Below are 18,540 nucleotides of genomic sequence, written 5' to 3'. Positions count from 1 at the left end.
CCCCTAGAGAGTAAATAGTCCAATATAGGTTAAACATATGCAATTCTTCTAAACATATTTCTATACATTTATCATGCTGCACAGGAAAAATATGATCAAAAAGAGAAAAAAAAACAAGCAAGAACACAACAAAAACAACAACAACAAAAAAGGTGAAAATGCTATGTCGTGACACACATTTAATCCCCATAGTTGTCTCTCTGGATGCAGATGGCTCTCTTTATCATAAAATTAGATAATACTTATTTTTTAAGTAAATCTTTTCAAAGAAAAATATCTTTTTTTTTCCTCCACTCTTTCTTTTTTTTCCCCTCCTGGAAACAGAAAAACAAACTTTAAATTTAAAGCTAGGACTTGGATCTGTTTCATCTATGGATTGAAATTCTAGTACTTCTTTGTGTTCAGAACTAGGTAGATTAGGAAGATTAAGAAGAATTGAATGTATTGGAGTACAATGGAAATGAAAAAAATGGATGAATGGTTTGGAATCCTGGCTTATTTTAGTACCTATATTTTACAAGGAGACAAGAGTGAGGGAGAGGGAGAGGCAGAGGAAGAGGAAAAGGGAGAGGGAGAGGAAGAGAGAGGAGGGAGAAGGAAGGAGAGATAGGAGTGGGGAGGGAGGGAAGTAAAAAAGGGAAGGGAAACAGACAGACATCGAGGAGAGAAACAGAGACAGACAGAGACAGAGACAGAGGGGAAGGGAAGGCAGAGACAGAAACTGGCAAGAGAATCTCTTCTCTCTACCCTCCATCCCTCCATTCTCCTTCCCTCCATCCTTCTCCAAGTTATTATCAATTAGGCTGGGCTGGCCTCTAGTGGTCACAGGCTGAAATAGTCCAGTCTATTAAGCACTATTGATCAGGAGACGGGGATGGTGTGTCAGGGAACACAGGGTCAGAGAGAGGAAGCCATTTGTTGAAGGCCGCACATCTAGCTCAGTGGCAGGGCCAGGAGAAATCCCGAGGCGCACAAGTCCGTACGTTTGGACATCTGGGTGGCCAAGCTGGATGCTGCTCGGACACAGATTTTTGAGGAAGCCAAGTGAAGGACGGAATTCAAATCCAGCCTCGGACACATAATAGTTGTGTGATTCTGGGCAAATCTCTCAAACTCGGTCTACCTCAGCTTCTGCATTTGTAAATGAGGATAATAAGAGCACCTATTTCCCAAGGTTGTGGTGAGAATGAAATATCTGTAAGCCTTAAGGCTCTATTTAAATGCTAGCCACCATCACTGTTATCTTTCAGTCCTAGGCCTCTCATTTCACAGAGAAAGAAACTGAGACTTAGCCATGCGGAGATTACCATTATCCCACCTACAGTAAGAGAGACTGAGCCAATGGCACTTTGCTAAAGCGTCCCTGGTCCCCTGTAATAAAGTGGGTCTCAGATCTGCCCCATGCCCTGACAGGCTACCTCCTTCCAAGGCCCCGTTTTCTATAGGGCTGATGTCCAATCAGAATAACTCCCCTGAGTAAGCAAAATAACGTCAGCAGGATCATTAGCTGGATAACACAAGGAACTTCTCCACATAAGACGGACAGGCAGGAGGAAATTGTAGAATCCATCCCCATCAGTGACTTACGAGGTCATAAGATGGTCATCTGCTCCTAGTGGACGAAGGACTGCTCTGCAGCTACAGAAGCATTGTGGGGGACTTTCCGTGTAGCGGTCACCTCTGGCAAGCTGGGCCCGGTCATCATCACAAAGCAAGTGAACCTAGAATCTGCAGCTCACAGTTCTGGACCTTATAATACAGGGCTGTGGTAGGATCCCATCAAATTGATTCCTATTGATGGGAATAGAGGAAGGGCTCAAATGAATCCTTTCTCTCAGCTTTATGAAGTGACTTGTGACCTTGAGACCCACCTGTAGTCAGGGGCAGAAACGGGACTCCTCATGCTTTTCTACTACAATAAGCTGACAAATGGAACTCTCTAGGTCAAAGGACTCTTAATATTATACTGTTGAAGCTGTTAGTGGCCCAGCAGCATTCAAGAGAAGGACTAAGAGGGGAATAAAGAGGAAGAGGTATGAGTTACTAGTGATAGATGCAATGAAGATGAATTAATCCAGAGGAATGGAGATCTGGGAGCCCAGCAGGATTCATGGAGGGCCCTACAGATCTAGTCATCAAGGGAAGTAGGATGGGGGAGAGAGAAGGCAGGCCCATGACTTAATGACTACTGACTGGGCTGTGGACATTAGCAAAGCACCCATAATCAGAAGATTAGATATGCTAATTGTCCTCCTTTCCCCCTCATAACCAGCATGGAGATTTGGGTCACAGAACCACAGGCCTGGAGTCAGAAAGACTCATTTTCCTGAGTTAAAAATCTGACTTTCAATACTTACTAGTTGTGTGACCCAAGCACATCACTTAACTCTGCCTCAGTTTTCTCATCTGTGAAAGACGGTGAAGAAAGAAATGGCAAATCACTTCATTATTTCTGCCAAGAAAACCCTGTATGTTGAATGTGACTGGACAACAACAGGGCCTCGGGTGAACAACTGTCTCCCAGGACTCCTGTGGACATTGGGCAGGGGCTGTGAGACTAGATTCTAGGATTTTGGTCTTGGAACATCCATCTTCAGGTTCCTTGTAAGATCTTTCACAACTAGAAGTGAATGGACAGTTGGAATGAATGAAAATTAGTCCTTCCTGTGCCAGCCTCTTCCATATGATAACATATCCAAGTAGAACTGAGAGACCAGTCCTGGGAGCAATCTGGAATTTGCCCTTTGGTTTCAGGAGAAATTCCTACTTGCAGTGTCCTCCTAGGGGCCACCTATTTGCCTAGCCTTGGACAATCTGCCCAATGGTCTAATGATGCTAATGATTTGCCTCATGCACTACCCTGACCCAATAAAATACAACTCAAGGAAACTAATATTATATCACTTGTGGAGTTCCCTTTATCCCACCTAATACAAAAAGTCAGGCTAGAATAAAATACTATGGTTTGGATTCTGTAGGGTGACATTTCTTATTTATTAGCAATTGCCATCACCTTTCATTTTCTACACAGCAAAGAAAAACAACAGGTGAAACTGAACACATTACATAACAAATACATTGAAAAAAATAAATTATTAAGTGGAGTCTTTCAGGTCTCATGTTTCCCAACAAAAATCAGAGCAGGGATAGGGGCTTAGCTATAGTCATCAGTTGTTCCAAATGCTTAAGGATGGTCAACCATTCAACTTTGTTACAGGAGGGCCTGAAACTATTCCACTTTTAGAATATTCTCTATGCATATGAGAAACTTTTATCTCAATTCTCCAATACACAAGAAATCCAGTAGAACCCTTTACGTTTTCCAAGGGAAGTTAATATCCAAAATTTACCATTTCTGTCCTTTTCAAACTCACAAGACACTCACCATCTCACTTGCTTATTTTTCCAAAGACCAACAAACCATTCCATTTTTCTTAATCACTTCAAAATGATCTATTACTTTTGGCTCTACTCTCATCATGCTCAGCTACCCTCAGAAGGTGATGAGGGTGAAGGGAGGAGGAAAGGAGCAGGGAGAAAATCAATCACTACAAAATCACTCTAAAATGTTTACTAGACTTCTCTGCACTGGAACCCAGAAGACACATTTTATTTTGTTTGCTAGTATTTCTATTCACCCAAAGCCTGTTTTCAGTAATATCATGTTATTTTTACAAATAGTCTTCACAGGCCCTTGTTGGGCCAAAGAAGGAAGGGATCCTCCTACGCTAAAGAAAATATTCAATTTGGGGGGAAGTGGGCTACAAAGGACAGTTCATTTTTAGTTATTAGTACTCACATTCTGGGGGTAACAGAATTTGGGGGCTTATAGCACTTCATATATTGAATGGGAACAGTGATATTCATTTTTCCCAATCCACAGGTCAGAATTTTTCAATCTGGTAAGATTTATCTTCCCTTCCAAATATGCCCTTATTTAATTCATCAATTGGAGTTTTAATGTTTCAGCATCACGTCCTCGGGCATTCCCACCTTATAAAAGAGAAAGTCTTCTTGTGAGCCAGTCCATAAATTCCATAAGCTTTTCTATCTGAATATCACATCATCTATTAACATAGTAAAATACCTCAATTATATTGTCTATAAGTATTTTCAGTCACCTCCAAAAGGTCAGTTTAGGTAGTATGTGCTTAACTGAGCATTAAATAACTGTTAGCAAGAGATATTTTATTAAGAAATTAGAAATGTGTTATTCCATCACTCCAAGGGACAGAGTCAGATAACTTGGAAGTCCTTTCCTGAAGGAGGCCAAACAGCATATATAGCTTTTCCCTTTGTTTTCTAGCAAGGACGAGTTGATCTTTGGTCTAGGTTATAGCAAGGTTCTTTGATGCTCCAGATCTCAAGGTCCTTATACTTTATCAACAGGTTGAAAGTGCTGACATGAGGCTGAGAAGCTGCCAATCACCTGCACCCTCTTGATCGACCCAAGATATGTCATTATACATTCATAATCCGCGTCTCCTCCTGTCTTACATGAACAAGAAATAAGAGGAAACTTGGTAAGCGAAAGGGTCACTATTGGTGATCTTGATCTCTGGCTTTTCTGGAGATCTCTGTGAACTGATAATTTTCTAAGTGGTAAAGAAACTGTGTGTGAAAGATCACAGAGTTGGGGTCACTCACTGAACCAAGTTTAGCTTATGGTTCTAAAAGGCAGATGGAACTCACTCTTCAATGACATCTTCCAAGTGTCTCTAGCTCATCTTAAATAAATAAAGGTTGTCAAGAGCATGAGAAAGATGAGAATTGCAGTGCCGAAGCCACGTGGGCAGATGGTTGAGATAAGGAAAGGAGGACGCTACATTGGCTGGGCCTTGGCAAGCTGCTGGCCCCCACGGCCTGAGACCCTGCTCTGGCTGGGAGACGAGATGAGACGGAGGTCGTGGATGGACCTGACCGTCCACTGCATGAGCTCCTGCAGTACCTTCAGACCCCATAACTTCTTTTCCAAGAAGGTCCGGTGGCTGCCATCCACCGGCACGCTGTCGGTCTCTTGAGATGGGGCCTGATGGCCCAGCAGGGCCATTAGCTCCTCCATCTCGTAAGCAAAGGCAGCCACTTGGAGCAGGACCCTGTGGATGTTCTGGTGGAAATCTCTTTCTGTGGGGGTAAACTGTGCCCTCTGGTCCTCCAGGACCTCGGTGAGGAGCACGTGGAAGGTACGATAAGCGTGGAGGTTTGCTTGTAGCCTTTCGGCTTCTGTCAGCTCACTCCATCGGTCAGTGCTGGCCGTGGGCACGCCGTCCATAGAATCCAGGTCGACGTCCTTGTTCAGGCCCTGATATTCAACCTGGGCAATTGAAGGGAGGAAATACAGGAAAGCATCAAATCTTCTAAACACAGTTATACATATGGCCTTCAACCCGAAAAAGAAAAACAAAAAGGTCTATCTTGATACCGATGCTGTTCAGGATTGAAATTAAAAGGACAAAGTTCTCTCTCTAGAAAGTTTTGAGGAGCTCTGTCTGCTCATGCAGGCAGTGTAGAACAGCATCAGTAATGGAATGGTAAACTAGAAATCAGTCCCAGAGGATGTGATTAGGGAACAGGAAAGTCCCTGAAGTCTCAGAGAACAACATTCACACATCTTGGGAAATCAAGGATGACACAGCAGGTTGTTGAGGTTCTCCCTACTTAGGAACCTGCATAGGCTTTCAGGGAATTAGGATGTCTGGCTCTACATTTAATTTTCTAGGACGACCTTTCCACAGCCAAATACTTGTTTGCTTATTCAATTTTTTGGAAAGAAAGACAGAAGTAAGATTTCTATGTACTAATTCCAAGAGCAAACAAGAGCTGGATGTGTACTATCACAATCTGGGAGAATCTGATTTGCAAACCCTTTCTAATTCCATGCAGCTCTTTTCCCAGATTAAGAAAAATCACTCCTTCTTTCATTCTGCATAAAAAAAGGCATTTAAAAACATATTTGGAAAAATGAACTTTTAAAAACAACAACAAAGCTAAATTTGGAGGGCATTTACAAAGTACCTTTATATCAATTCACAAGAAAGTTGTAAGAGGCATTCCTATCACCACACCTGTAGCTCCCAGGCTATTTCTTATTGAATAAGATTTCCGGAAGAACTCAATTCATGAGAGTGATGGGGATGAGAGTAAGAGAGGGGAACATCATGTTACTTCAACCCAAAAAGGAAAAACAAAAACAAAAACAAAAACGGTTTGTCTTGATGTAGATACCATTCAGGATTGAAATTGGAGTGGAAAAAATAAAACTTGAAATCAAAAGACCAGGGTCAAAATCCCAACTTTGCCAATTGTGTGACTTTTTGGCAAGGCTGTGCAACAATCTAGCCTTATTTTAAAATGAGGAACTTCCCCTATGCGATAGCGTCCAAATCCTAAATCTATGATCCTATCAGCTAAAGATCTCCTGTGACATTTTCAATCCCCTATAGCTGCCCTGACCCATGTTTCCAGGAGGATAAAAGGAAGAAATATTGTTCTCTATACCTTCACATGACCGGAGATAACACTAGAAAATGGTGTTTAAAAGGAAGACAGGAGAGGAATAAGTCTTTTAAGAAGTCAAAGCCAGAAGGGTATCCTCATTAACATGTCTTTGCCTTTCAGATACCCGCAGTCTCCAACCCAGCCAATTAATCATCTCAACAAACCCTCCCCCTGTTCCTAAACCAGACCTATGCAAATCTTAAATGCCCAAACCCTGGAAAAACCAGGGCACTTTAAAAGACTTCTGGCATTGGGCTCATAAACAGGCAGGAACCATGCTTTTCCTTAGTGCATTTTTAGGAGGAGTGTTTTAAGTTTTCAGTAACTGGAGAGGACAGAGACAACAGTAGCTGGTGAGAAAAGAAGGAATTCATTCAATTGGCTACTTACATAGGACTCTAGGAGGGAAGTCAAATCGGACCGGATTTTTCTTGCCAGCCAGATGGAACGGGTGCAGAGATCCCGGTGGTGGGGGGTTAGCGGGGTGTGCTCTGGGAAGGCCATCCTCTCAGCAGTGTCCAGAAAGTTCACAGCCACCTGAGCTGTGTGTGCTCAGCTCGGCTAGCTCCAGAGCCTTCTCAGCCTCTGTGGGCCGTGGGGCTCCCCCCTCCCTCTCCAATCGCACCCATAAAAACAACAAATCTAGAAACAGTCCCTCTGGTTCTGAGGTGGCAGCACATTCCGAGACAGATTTCAGTCCTTCCAGAATTAACAAAGGGCACTTTTCAGCCCCTTGGCCTTCCTTTGTTTCTCCCTCCCAATGCCCTGCAAGGCGTTCTGTTTTCTTGTTACTCCTCTCTCTTCGCCCTTAGCAACAAGGTCTTGATCACTGGAATCCTCTAAGGAAACACCCGCCTGATGTAATATATTTTATATACACAGATAAATAGTTGATTTCATCAGAGGATTGGGTAGTTTTTCCAACCTCATTTTTTTCTTTCATGCTTCCCATTTAAAGAAATCCTTTCATTCTGAAATGGGTCATTCTTCATGAGCATATAGCAACCTAAGTTTTTTAGTTATCTTTAAAACCAGATTTGAATCCACTCTGGATGTAAAGCAACTACAAGATGATTCTGTGAACTTCTACCCTGTGGCCTTCACTCTATCTTCTAAAGCACAAGGGGCCTCCCACTACTGCTGGGGAACTTATTTCTAAGGCAGCCTTGCTATTAAAAGTATTTCCTCCAAGTGTTATCAGAAAGATAATGCAAACTAAGAATCGTGTGTGTGTGTGTGTGTGTGTGTGTGTGTGTGTGTGTGTGTGTTGGCAATGGACAGGGTCACCTACTACTAGTCGGCTAAGAGGTGGAGTTTAAATTTTGATTTCCAAATGAAATTTCATTCACCCATAAAGTTGTAACTTTGCTCAGATCATGCTAGCATATCAGTACAAAGCTGGCCCGATTCTCAAGAACAAACCTTCGATAGCTGGTCAGCAGCATCTGTTTCATTAGGTCATTTTTGGATGCGTTCTAACAGAAATGTCCAGGGATTAGTGATGGGAGCCACCACGACAGACAGCTTGATTTGAGGATTAGACCCTCAAATACATGACAGAACTATTAAGATCTCCCTTCCAGGGCTTCCAGGACTCTTCCTCCCCACCCCCGCAACTTCCCTCCCACCCTACCCCCAAGCTCCCGACCACAATGAAATTCACTTCCCCACCCTTGGCTTTGGCAGAAAGAAGTTTGACCAGCCAAGAGATTTCCTGTAGTATTATTCTGAGCCATCGGTAACTGTTGTCAACAATCACAAACCAAGATTTCGGCCTGAACCAAAGATTTAAGAGTGGCTCCCATGTTCAGCCAATAACCAGTACCGTTCCCATCTCCATATTTTACCACACCATTCCCCGACTTCCCCCCAGAATTTTGCTACTTGTTCCCGTAAAGTGACTGCCTTCAAATTTGACAATATGACCATTCTCCCCAGGGATCATTGCAAACTCATACAACCAAGGAAGACAAGTTGCTTCCATGAAGACAACTTTTATTTTTCTTCTTTATACATTTATTTTCATTATGTTTTACCTAGATTAAGAGAAAACAACAGGAGTTGAAAAGCAGAGTATCCCTTTTATTATAATTTTTTTTTACATAACTTTTCCAACCTAGGTTCAGTTAAGTACCTGTCTCTCCCATTCAATAAAGAAGGGTCCTGCATATTTCAACAGGCAGAAAGAGAGGTCTTTGAGAAATAAAATATTTTAAATTGATCCATTACTTCTTTTTTCCTTGAATACTACATCTGGGAGGAGGGAAGAGGACAAAGAAGGAGAAGGGGAAAGATGGTTCATCAAACGCCTAAGAGCCGATTGTGTCCCTTCTGTTCTTTGCCCCATGCAGGCATGGAACTGGTACAGGTATTTCCATATGGAAGCTGCATCACACCCTGAAAGCCCAGTTCCTCGTGGCCAGTTATCACATCCAAATCTCTACCTGAACCCCATTTTAAGATGGTGTCTCAATCATGCAAAAATGATTACAAGATGTCCCTCTTAACAAGGAGAAAATACAGCTCCCTGCTCAACTTGCAGCTTCATGTCAACCAGTCATCTACTTTTGAGGTACAGTGCGTTGTGACAGGTGTCCATTCAAGAGGAGAACATATAGCTAAAAATAGACACAATTTAAATATAACAGGATTGGACTGTTTCTGGACCAGGGATAGGAGATGTGTATGTAAGGCTCCTTGGAAGTGCACTTAAAGTCAACTTTAAGGAAAGGAGAGAGGGATGATGAAGAAAACACAAAGGGGAAGGATGGAAGATCTTAGTTTACCTAAAAGGAGAGCAGGAAATCAACTCCCAATTCCATATTATTTTCTTTTCCCCAAATGTTCCCAAAAGGAAAAATAAAATAAAGCCCATGAAAAATACAAAGTGTTTATTGCAAACTACTACAATAATTTAATTGAAGCAAACTGCATGCATGCGAGTGGTGGCAGAGAAGAGGACAAGGAATGAGAGAAGTAGGAAGTTTCTAAGTGTTAGAACTAGTCAGTTGACGGGAGTGGGAGGGGAATCGGACACAGCTCTCACCCTCTCCTTAGACAAGCTATGTGTGGAGTTTGCTTCTCCTGGGAGGGAGGGGGGTGGGGGCAGTGGTATTGGTGAACGCGCTAACCACTACAACTGAAACATCGAAAAAAAGCAAAGGGCTAGCCAACGGAGGAGGGGTGGAATGGATGCGCGCTGGCGTGGCCAATAGAGCCGGGCCTTTCCGTGGGGGGCCCCATTTGATCAGGTTTTGTGGGCTTTTCAAACGTTCCCAGCATACCAAGTCAACCAGCCACCCGCTAGGACTTGAAGGGAAGCATATTCCACATCAGGCCCTGTCCTTTTCCCCTTTTACTCTCTACCCCCACAGCAAGGGGCCCGCAGATCTGGGAAACAAAGGGGCATTTGAGACTGTCCATTGTGGGAGCTCCACTCCCTGTTGTCCTGGCAGGCCTATCCCCAACAAGTGGTCAAGTCAAGCTTCTTTCAAAGATGACATTTTGGTGTCACCCTTTTCTTCAGAGGAATTGAGGGAGGGAAGGAGGGAGGAGGAAGAAGAAAAAAGAAAAATCAAGATAGAAAATGATAACCTTTGTACTTTTAGTGTTCATGAAAAAAACAGCTGTTCCTCACCTTTTCCAACAAGCCTTCTTTCCCTCTTAATAGTTACCACCCATTTCTCACAAGGGATAGAGCAAGCCTTCCTGCCCTAACACTTGAGGGACACAATAAAGCCTTTTTCAAGGACTACTGTCCTTTGGATGCTCTAACAATGAGACCAGACAGGCAGTCTTTAGAAGGCTAAATTTAGATGCCAGACGCTATTCCATAAAGCAGCAAACCCCTGGACAGTAATACTTAGGATACACAATTTGTAATAAGGGATGGTGGAGACCCTTCTCGCGTCCCTCCTTCCCCCTAGATTCCAGTTCAAAATGAAAGATAAGTTGACTGTATCCCTAGTCTATTGTAGCCTCACTCTCTTGCAGACAGGGCAAAAACCCTCAGAGCTGAGAATTTTTCATGGAATCTAATCACTTGATGCAGTGCTTTTCCCCTTCAAGCTGAAGTGTTGGAAGAGGGCATTGGAATGAAGCAGACAAAGCAATGATTAGCACAGCCATAGATGGGAATAAATGACCTTAGAAGGTCTAAGGGGAAAAAGGCAGATATACAAGAGGAACTTGTTTTTGCAGTTCATACCCTGAAACAGCCCTTTTCCTTTTTTTCTCTCAGTAACAGCTCACTGCTCTAGAAATCCAACGAGGGCACTAATTCTCATCAAGCCTTTCACCCTTCCCCGAAAAGATTTTTCAAATGATCACTAGGTTACTGTAGTGATTCTCTTAGTGCTGAAGACTGACTCTCCTTAGAGGCCATTAGAAAACTATGATTTGGGGGGCTGGCTATATTTCTTATACCTTACAGTCTTGCCTCCAAAAGTACCTATTGTGGGAAGGATCCCTTGTCAGAATAGTTCACTTTCCTAGCCCCACACACACACAAAAAAAAAATAACAAAAAAAATCAGACCTTTTGTCAATAAATAAGGAATTGTGTTTCCACAACACAAAAACACACGTTCAAAGTGCAAATTTCTGTCATCAGTCTGGGACTCTTGTGTCTCTCCAACATAGAGCTCTGTTTTCCAGTCAGAGAATAGAGGGCAGACCCTTCCCTCTCCAGAAAACCTGCTGCTAAGCAAGTGAGCACCACTAAGAACCCTGGGAGGGGCTGACTAGAAAGGGGGGTGGTGGAGGTCCCCATGCAGCCTTTCTTTCAGAAGCTCAGTGGGAGAGGGAAGGAGATGGGGAGGAAGGGTGTGAGCTGTCAGACAGCTCACCCTGAGGAGGGGCCTAAAGTGCCAAGGGAAGCTCCGAATCCAGGGGAATACAACAACGTGAGGCTGATTGCTGCAACAGGGAACAAAGAATGGTGGGGCTGCCCTAGAGGAGATAAGATTGAGAGACAGGGACTGGTTACAAGAGTAAGAAGCCAAGCACATCAAAATGAGAGTCTGGGAAAGGGAAAGGCAGGGAGGAGGTCTGCCCAAGGTCAGGAAGTCTGTCTGGCTTGAAGTGGATGTGAGGACTGCCCTCACTTTGCTGTGAGTTTCTTCTGTGTATCACTGGTGAAAGCAGCATTACTTTCATAAAAGGGCCAATGGCGGAAAGAGGGAGGGAGGGAAAGGGGGTGTGCTATGTTCCACACTGGGAGGAGCAGGCCCTTCAATTACTTTTACTAGTATTTTAAATCTGTTTTAACTTTGTAATTTTTTTCCATTTTTTTTTTCCTTTTTTAAAATACAAAGTCTGAATTGTCCCAATGCCCCCTACGGTCCAGTCGAATCTGAGTCTTCGATCAGAACCTCTGTTGTGGCCCCGAGAATCTCCGTGTTCATGACGAGCCCTTCGGTGCCTCCGCTGCTGCCGCTTCCCACAAAGATCTTCCCATCCGCCATCAGGCTCACCCGCTCTGCCCCGCTGCAGAATGCCTTGGGCATCCCTTCTGAATCAAGCAGGAGGCACTCTGCAGGTGCCGAGTTCCCCAAGGGCTCTGGAAGAAGGGGAAGGCCCTGAGCATCAGTAGGCTGTGCCAGGGACTCTGGGGTAGCGCCCAGGATATCTGTGCTGGTGATCAGGGCTCCGGCATTGGCCGCCAGAGCTTCAGCAATCAGCACCTCCGGGTGGCTCTTTGCTTTGTGGGCCACCACGCTGTCCTTCTTCTCAAACTTCTTGCCACAAATATTGCAAGAAAACTGGTAGAAGGAATCTGCATCATGCTTCTTCATGTGCCAGTTAAGGGAAGCCTTCTGCCTACAGGTGAATCCACAGATCTCACACCTAAGCAGAGAAGCATGAGAACCAGGATGTCAAAAAGGAACCGAAAAGACAAAAATGGATGCTCACCCATTCTAGGACTGACCAATAACTGAGCTCTCAAAAGTGAAAATGGAAACTGTTTACGAGGAAGATGCATGTCATTTGTGTCCCAGTCCTCTACTTCTGATGGATGTGACAAAAGGGAAGATGAGGAGGAATCGATCCAACAGCCAAGAAAGGCCAACTGTGGGCAAGATGGCTCTTTGCTAACGGCACTCTGAGCCACACCAGTACGCGGCCCTTCCAAGCCTGCAGTTGGCATTTCTCACTCATGCCCGCAAACACTTACTGTAATGGTTTCTCGCCAGTGTGGATCATCCGGTGAACTGCCAAATTGTGGGAGCTCTTGAAGGCCCGGGCACAGTATTCACAAATGTAATCCCTTTGATCTGAAAAGTAAAAAAGGTGCTGAGAGTGCTAATTTCTTTCAATGTTTTTTTTTTTCTTCTTCTCTTTTCTACTCTCCAACATTCTCTACCCATGTCCCACACTCCAGTGGCTCATCATGGTATACAGTGACCCTTGATTGTCAAAGGTTACATCAACAAAACGTAAGTGCTGTTAGAAGACAGAATGTTTTAAAATAGAAGTTTAATATGGTTTGAAATTAAAACAGCAATTAATTAAAAGTTTAAAATTGCAATTTATTCTTCAAAGAACAGCCAAGATAAATTATTCAGAAAGCTAATTAATCCTACACACACACACACACACACACACACACGTTGGGAAGGGAGGGAGAGGGAGAGCACCACAATAACTATTTAAAACCACTAGAGACACTAAGGTAGGATTTGGGTTTCATACTAATAAATCACATTTTTCAAAGTCTGAATTATTTGAGAATGTCACTCTCAAGGCAACCATTAATAATCTAGGACAAGTCCATATGAAATAAAATCCAGAAATAAAGAATTTAATTGAAACAAACTGCTATCCAATAAATTTTATTCTTACATGGTAGCAAAGAATTGGAATCTTAAATCTCAATTCTCTCACTAGGGTTGTTGGCAACTTGGTGATGCAATGGAGGGGGAGAGGGCTGGATTTGGAGTCAGGAAGAACTTGAACTGAATTTAAATCTGGAATTTGCTATCTGTGTGACCTCTAGACATGTCATTTAACTGTGATTGGTCTATAATTCCTCATCTATAAAATGGAGATAATAAAAGCCCTTACCTATACCAGGGTGGTCAAGATAAAATGAGGTATTATTTGTAAAATGTTTATACAAGCCTTCAAAGCTCTACATAAATGTTTTTGCTTTTATTATTACTATTAATTGTAATCTTAGAATTATTTATGTTCCCAAGTATGCAGTTCATCTTCTCAAACTTTTAAAAGAAAAATTCTAATGTTACAACAAAACTAGAAACCTGAATGCAAAGAACATTGAGGCACCATGGCAAAGATGTTGTTCTACAAAATAAAAAGGGAAGTATCAGTGTGGGGTTTTGGAGAGTTTTAACAGCTCAAACTTCATCCAAGAATTAGTTTGTAACCAACATCTCCCTGGCCTCTATCCCCTTGGTTAGTTTCAATAATGTCTTTGGTGACAGGCTTCATAACAGGTGCCTCACAATTCCTGGGTGTTCCCCCACAGTCTAGCAGGAATCAGACAGGGTTCCTTAAGGACAAGAGGCACACATGGGTGGATGAGCACCAACTTCTGAACTTTGCAGTCAGGTTAAGAAGAGCAACAATTGCAGTTTTTAGTCTATCTCCTCAAACTTATTTGCTAAATGTTATTTTTTTTTATGAGACAGAAACATGGGTCAACCAATATGACCCAAATTAATCATAAACTCCTTAAAAATATCTTCCAACAGAAGACGAGACTCTTTCCCAAAGCCATCATTCCTCTAAGTACATTATGACAACTATACAATATTCATTATTTGTTAAAGTCATTTGTTTATACACAAAGTGAATTTTTGTTAAAATGTTTTAGAAGAAAAAAATCTAAAGCACAGTAGTTTACAAAACTAGTCATTCAAAATCTCTCCTCCTGTTATGTAGCCTCACTCTCAGCCATGAGCTTCAATCCCACATCAACAACTGTTGCATAATTCCAAGTAGATCATGTGCTATATACTTTGCCATACCTCCCCACCACTAATGGGAACCCCCGCCTCCATTCCCTTTCGTGGCACTGGGCTGCCTGCCTCCTCACCAGGATCACCTTTTTCCTTAGCTGCCAAAGTGACTCCCACAGTGAAGGACTCCCTCACTTCCAGGGACCAAAACACACTGTCTCCAGGACCAAACATAAAACTCCTAATTTCATCATGGAACAATTTCTCTTAACACAAAGACAAACTGGTCTTCTCTTTTCTGCACATCCAGCACTCTTATCTCACGTGTATCCCCCAAGCCTAGGACACATTTCTGCCCTATCTCATCCTCCTCTTCAGATTACATGAAAATTCTACCTAATCTCTCCAATCACAAGAACTCTCTCCCTTCTAACTATAGTTTTATTTATTCTGTTTATATTTAGTCCTTGACTGTGCTGTTGAGTTGCTTCAGTGGAAAGAAAAAATTTTACTTGTAAGATGCTGTCTTGCTACCTGTGTGATGTTTGGCATGTCGCAGCAGCTGCTTCTGGAGCCTAAAGAGTCGTCCACAGGAAGGATGAGGGCATACATATTTCTTCTTCAGCATATGCTGGTATTTAATGTGGTGCTAAAGAAGGTGAAAGAAAATGTAATATAATGAAAATGAATACATTTTTCTTTGAATGAAAACACTCAATAAGAGATTTTTTTTTTAAATATGTGCCATACAACAAGGACTGAAAGATATCAAAACACAATAAGGTCAAAATGATAATAGCACAAAAGTGTCTTATCATGAAATAAATTTATAGTTTCAATGTCAACCTGACTAAAAACTTCACAATCAAGTTATTCTTCCAAAATAATTTTATCAAGCAGATGATTCCAAAGCGCTTAGAGCTTTATTTGGGGGAGAGGAAAGGAGTTGCTCCATAAAAATCAGACTGAAATCACTGATCAAATAGAGAAATCTTCCCTTGGTATAACCGAAGGTGAATTGAGTATTCTGTCACTTTACTTACTTGCAGATACCGAGGGTGAGCAAGAACAGTTCCACATCCTTCCATCTCACAACGCACGTACTGGATTGGAGGTTTCTTCCTGTTGTGAGAAAAGAGAAAAATAAAAAAAAGAAAAAAGAAAAGAAAAGAATGGTCCATGAAGGGATGAAAAGTTGAGACATATGTAAATAATATCCAGAGATAACAGAAAGCTACCATATGTTGAGTGGGATTATGCAATACATTAATCTAAGTGCCTAAACAAGCTAAATAAAAAGTTCTTCAAAATATCAATCTTAATATCAGTGATCTATGAAGTAGATGTTAAAATTTCTTCTGCTTTATACCAGGGAAGCATCTAAAAAACTGGGATAAAAATTATTCACCTCCTTTTGGGTAATCGTGGACTTTTGTCATCTTTTCGCCTCCTTCCTCTCCTGAAATTAGACAAACAGAATGAATTTCAATGCATTCCAGAATAAAGCCAAAGAAATATTTTCATAGGGTCAATGGAGTCTGAGACATATAATCAATAGTAAAAGACATGTGAGAGACATGCTAGAAAACACATATGTAGCAAGAAAAACAACTCACAAACCAAATGATCTGCACAAATTTTGAAATTTTTAGTTATGTTGGAAAGAGTGGTAGTTTCCCCCCACCTTGAAAACCTTCATCCTAACCCTATAAGAAAATTCTATTTCTAGTAGAAATTAGGCAACTTAATTTCCTCAATAAAATGTGTATTTTAAGAAGAGCCCTTGTTAAAACAAAACAAAACCAACATGGCTAAGTTTCACTATTCCAACAGAATACCAAGGGTTTGGTATCTTTAGGCTAATAAAAGACTAGATTGCTAGTCTTGTAGTAGAATTACATTTTTATGTATAATTTCTTCAGAAGAGAAACTGATTAATCTATTAGAATGAAAAGGTAGGTATTATAAAGAAGCAGAGAAATGGACAAGTTTTTTTTTTTTTTTTTTTTTAAACAGAACTATCCAAAAAAGAGAGGGTGGGGAGTTGATGTGAAGGAATGCTTCTTTGGGAGGTGCTGAGTTCACAATCACTTAAAATTATTAAAAGGAATTCTGTTTCAGATGGGGCAGGATAAGATGAACATTAAGTCCCTCAAAAAACTGGATACTAGGACGCTATTATTTCAATCATACAAATTAAATTATCTCCTTTACACCTTAGGCTTTTCCCACAAGCACATCACCCTGCCATGAACTATATATATACAGCAAAGGGTAGTTTTTCAATACTTCAGTAAAGCCATGATTTTGTGGGTATGGGTATGGCTTACACTATTCAAAGCAGCCAAACTTCTTTATTTTCAAGAGTTATTATGGATAAAGGATTTATTATCTAGAACCAAACTAGTGATAACACCAAATGCAGTATAAAAAATGCAAAATGAGATAAGATAATCTAACTGAAATACTAGTAAACTTCAAGAGGATATTTAATTCTATTTAAAATTGTGGCCACAGCCCACATTTTAACATGAAAAATTTTTCTTTCAGGAATATATAGTATCAGCTTGTTCAAATCATAGTCATTCGATTCAAGATATCTCACTTATTTTTTCTTTGTATTAAGAGTCATTTGGCAGATCTCTTATTACTTACAGACCACGAGAGTACTTTAAAATACTTGGAGCTACCAATACATAGTGTCAGAGCATTCTAAAGTATGGCAACTGACTGTGTTCTCTGTATAATAATCAGTTTCTACAAATGTAGATCCTTATCCCTTATTTACAAAATTTACTAAGTTTACTGAGAAACACAAGTCCCCCAAATTTCACCTAGCCTTTTAGTAGTTCTATTGTACAGTCTATGTTAACTTTTTCATGCCATTAATTAAGAAATTAAGTTTTCCCTCCTAAGTTCCTAAATGTAAAAGCAACTGCTAGTGCAGTACACAGAATATTGGCCTAGAATAAGTAAAACCCCAGTTCAAATCTGATCTCAGACACATACTAACTAACTTTGGCAAGTACTTAACCTGTTTGCTTTGGCTTCATCAAAACCATAAAATGGAGGTAATAATAGCATCTATCCCCCAGGGTTCTTGTGAGGATTAAATGAGAAAATATTTGTAAAGTACTTAGTACAATGGCTGGCACAATGGATATACTTGCTTTCCTTCTTCCTTCCCAATTTTCACACTACCACATCTGGATGCTCATAGAGACTTTATGGACAGAGGGACCTGAGCTCCTCTAGTCCAATTCCATCCAACTTAATGGCAGAGAAGAAGAGCAGAGACTCTAACCCAGCTCCCAACTGAGTACCGTGGTGTCACCCTAACTTGGTGAATTCTTTCTTCAGATGTAGAAAGAACCAACATCATAATATATACTCTTTCACCTTGCAGGAACAACTTTATGACTGATAAAGATAAAGAGTCCATACAGGGACAAAAGAAGTAATTCCAGAGGGGGAAGGACTGGAAACATCTTACTGACACACTGAGGAAAAGATAGGAAATATTAGCCAAACTCTAATAAAAATAAATACTCCTCTAGAAGGTCATGCCAGCTACAGGAAGCTCCATTCTACTGGTAGGAAAATTTTAAATTAAGGTTGCCAAACCACTGAACTAAAAGATCAAAGTTAGAAGTAAAAAAAAAAAAAAATTGTAGAGCAGACATTTCAATTTTCACCCCAAATTTCAAGCTCATATTTTAAAAACCCATAGGAAAAAGAAAGTCCCCCAAGGCTTCAAAATTTCCAGTAATTTTACATCTCTAATTATTATCTCCTACTCACTTCCTAGGAGGCTCCTCATCTTCCCTAATTTCATTTTCTTCTTCTTTGACCTCCACCTCCACTTCCACTTTAATTTCTTTCTTTTCTTTCTCTTCTTTCACCTTCCCTGATTTTCTCCGTGGCTTTGGGGCTTCCCTGAACACAAATACATGACAGTAAGGGACCATTTAACGGACCATCTCTAGAAAGGGGATGAGGCTGAATTCAAATCACTACAATGACATATTTCCTTCCAAAGAACCCTTATCTACATTCTGGGAGTTCTGTATTGCCTTCTTCCTTTCCTCCCAAGTTCCTACAATATGTATTCTGTCTAAAAC

The 18,540-nt window shown here is 41.3% G+C and overlaps 2 protein-coding genes across 4 annotated transcripts in view; both read right to left on the bottom strand.

Moving 5' to 3' along the window:
* Window positions 1–2,970: 2,970 nt before the first annotated feature.
* On the bottom strand, window positions 2,971–7,275 carry CNTF (ciliary neurotrophic factor). Its single transcript, XM_051967713.1, has 2 exons — window positions 6,889–7,275; window positions 2,971–5,314 (listed from the first exon to the last, which is right to left on the bottom strand). Exons 1-2 carry the CDS (start codon window positions 7,000–7,002, stop codon window positions 4,823–4,825), a joined length of 606 nt encoding a protein of 201 aa, XP_051823673.1. The 5' UTR covers window positions 7,003–7,275; the 3' UTR covers window positions 2,971–4,822.
* A 1,201-nt stretch (window positions 7,276–8,476) lies between these two features.
* The window catches only part of ZFP91 (ZFP91 zinc finger protein, atypical E3 ubiquitin ligase), a 33,182-nt gene continuing 23,118 nt past the window's right edge, over window positions 8,477–18,540 (bottom strand). For 2 of the 3 annotated variants that reach the window (XM_051966652.1, XM_051966651.1), the window contains exons 6-11: window positions 18,221–18,355; window positions 15,828–15,878; window positions 15,463–15,541; window positions 14,954–15,068; window positions 12,673–12,772; window positions 8,477–12,344 (exon numbers count right to left, since the gene is read on the bottom strand). In XM_051966652.1, the coding sequence (XP_051822612.1) occupies window positions 11,834–12,344; window positions 12,673–12,772; window positions 14,954–15,068; window positions 15,463–15,541; window positions 15,828–15,878; window positions 18,221–18,355 (991 nt within the window). In that variant the 3' untranslated portion in view covers window positions 8,477–11,833. The remainder of the gene's footprint in view (window positions 12,345–12,672; window positions 12,773–14,953; window positions 15,069–15,462; window positions 15,542–15,827; window positions 15,879–18,220; window positions 18,356–18,540) is intronic. The other variant, XM_051966653.1, reaches the window with a different exon arrangement.

The sequence above is a fragment of the Antechinus flavipes genome, chromosome 6 (assembly GCF_016432865.1).
Source record: "Antechinus flavipes isolate AdamAnt ecotype Samford, QLD, Australia chromosome 6, AdamAnt_v2, whole genome shotgun sequence".
In the NCBI taxonomy this organism is placed as follows: domain Eukaryota; kingdom Metazoa; phylum Chordata; class Mammalia; order Dasyuromorphia; family Dasyuridae; genus Antechinus; species Antechinus flavipes.
Note: the sequence above shows the minus strand (reverse complement) of the source record. Positions and strands in the feature narration are given on the sequence as shown.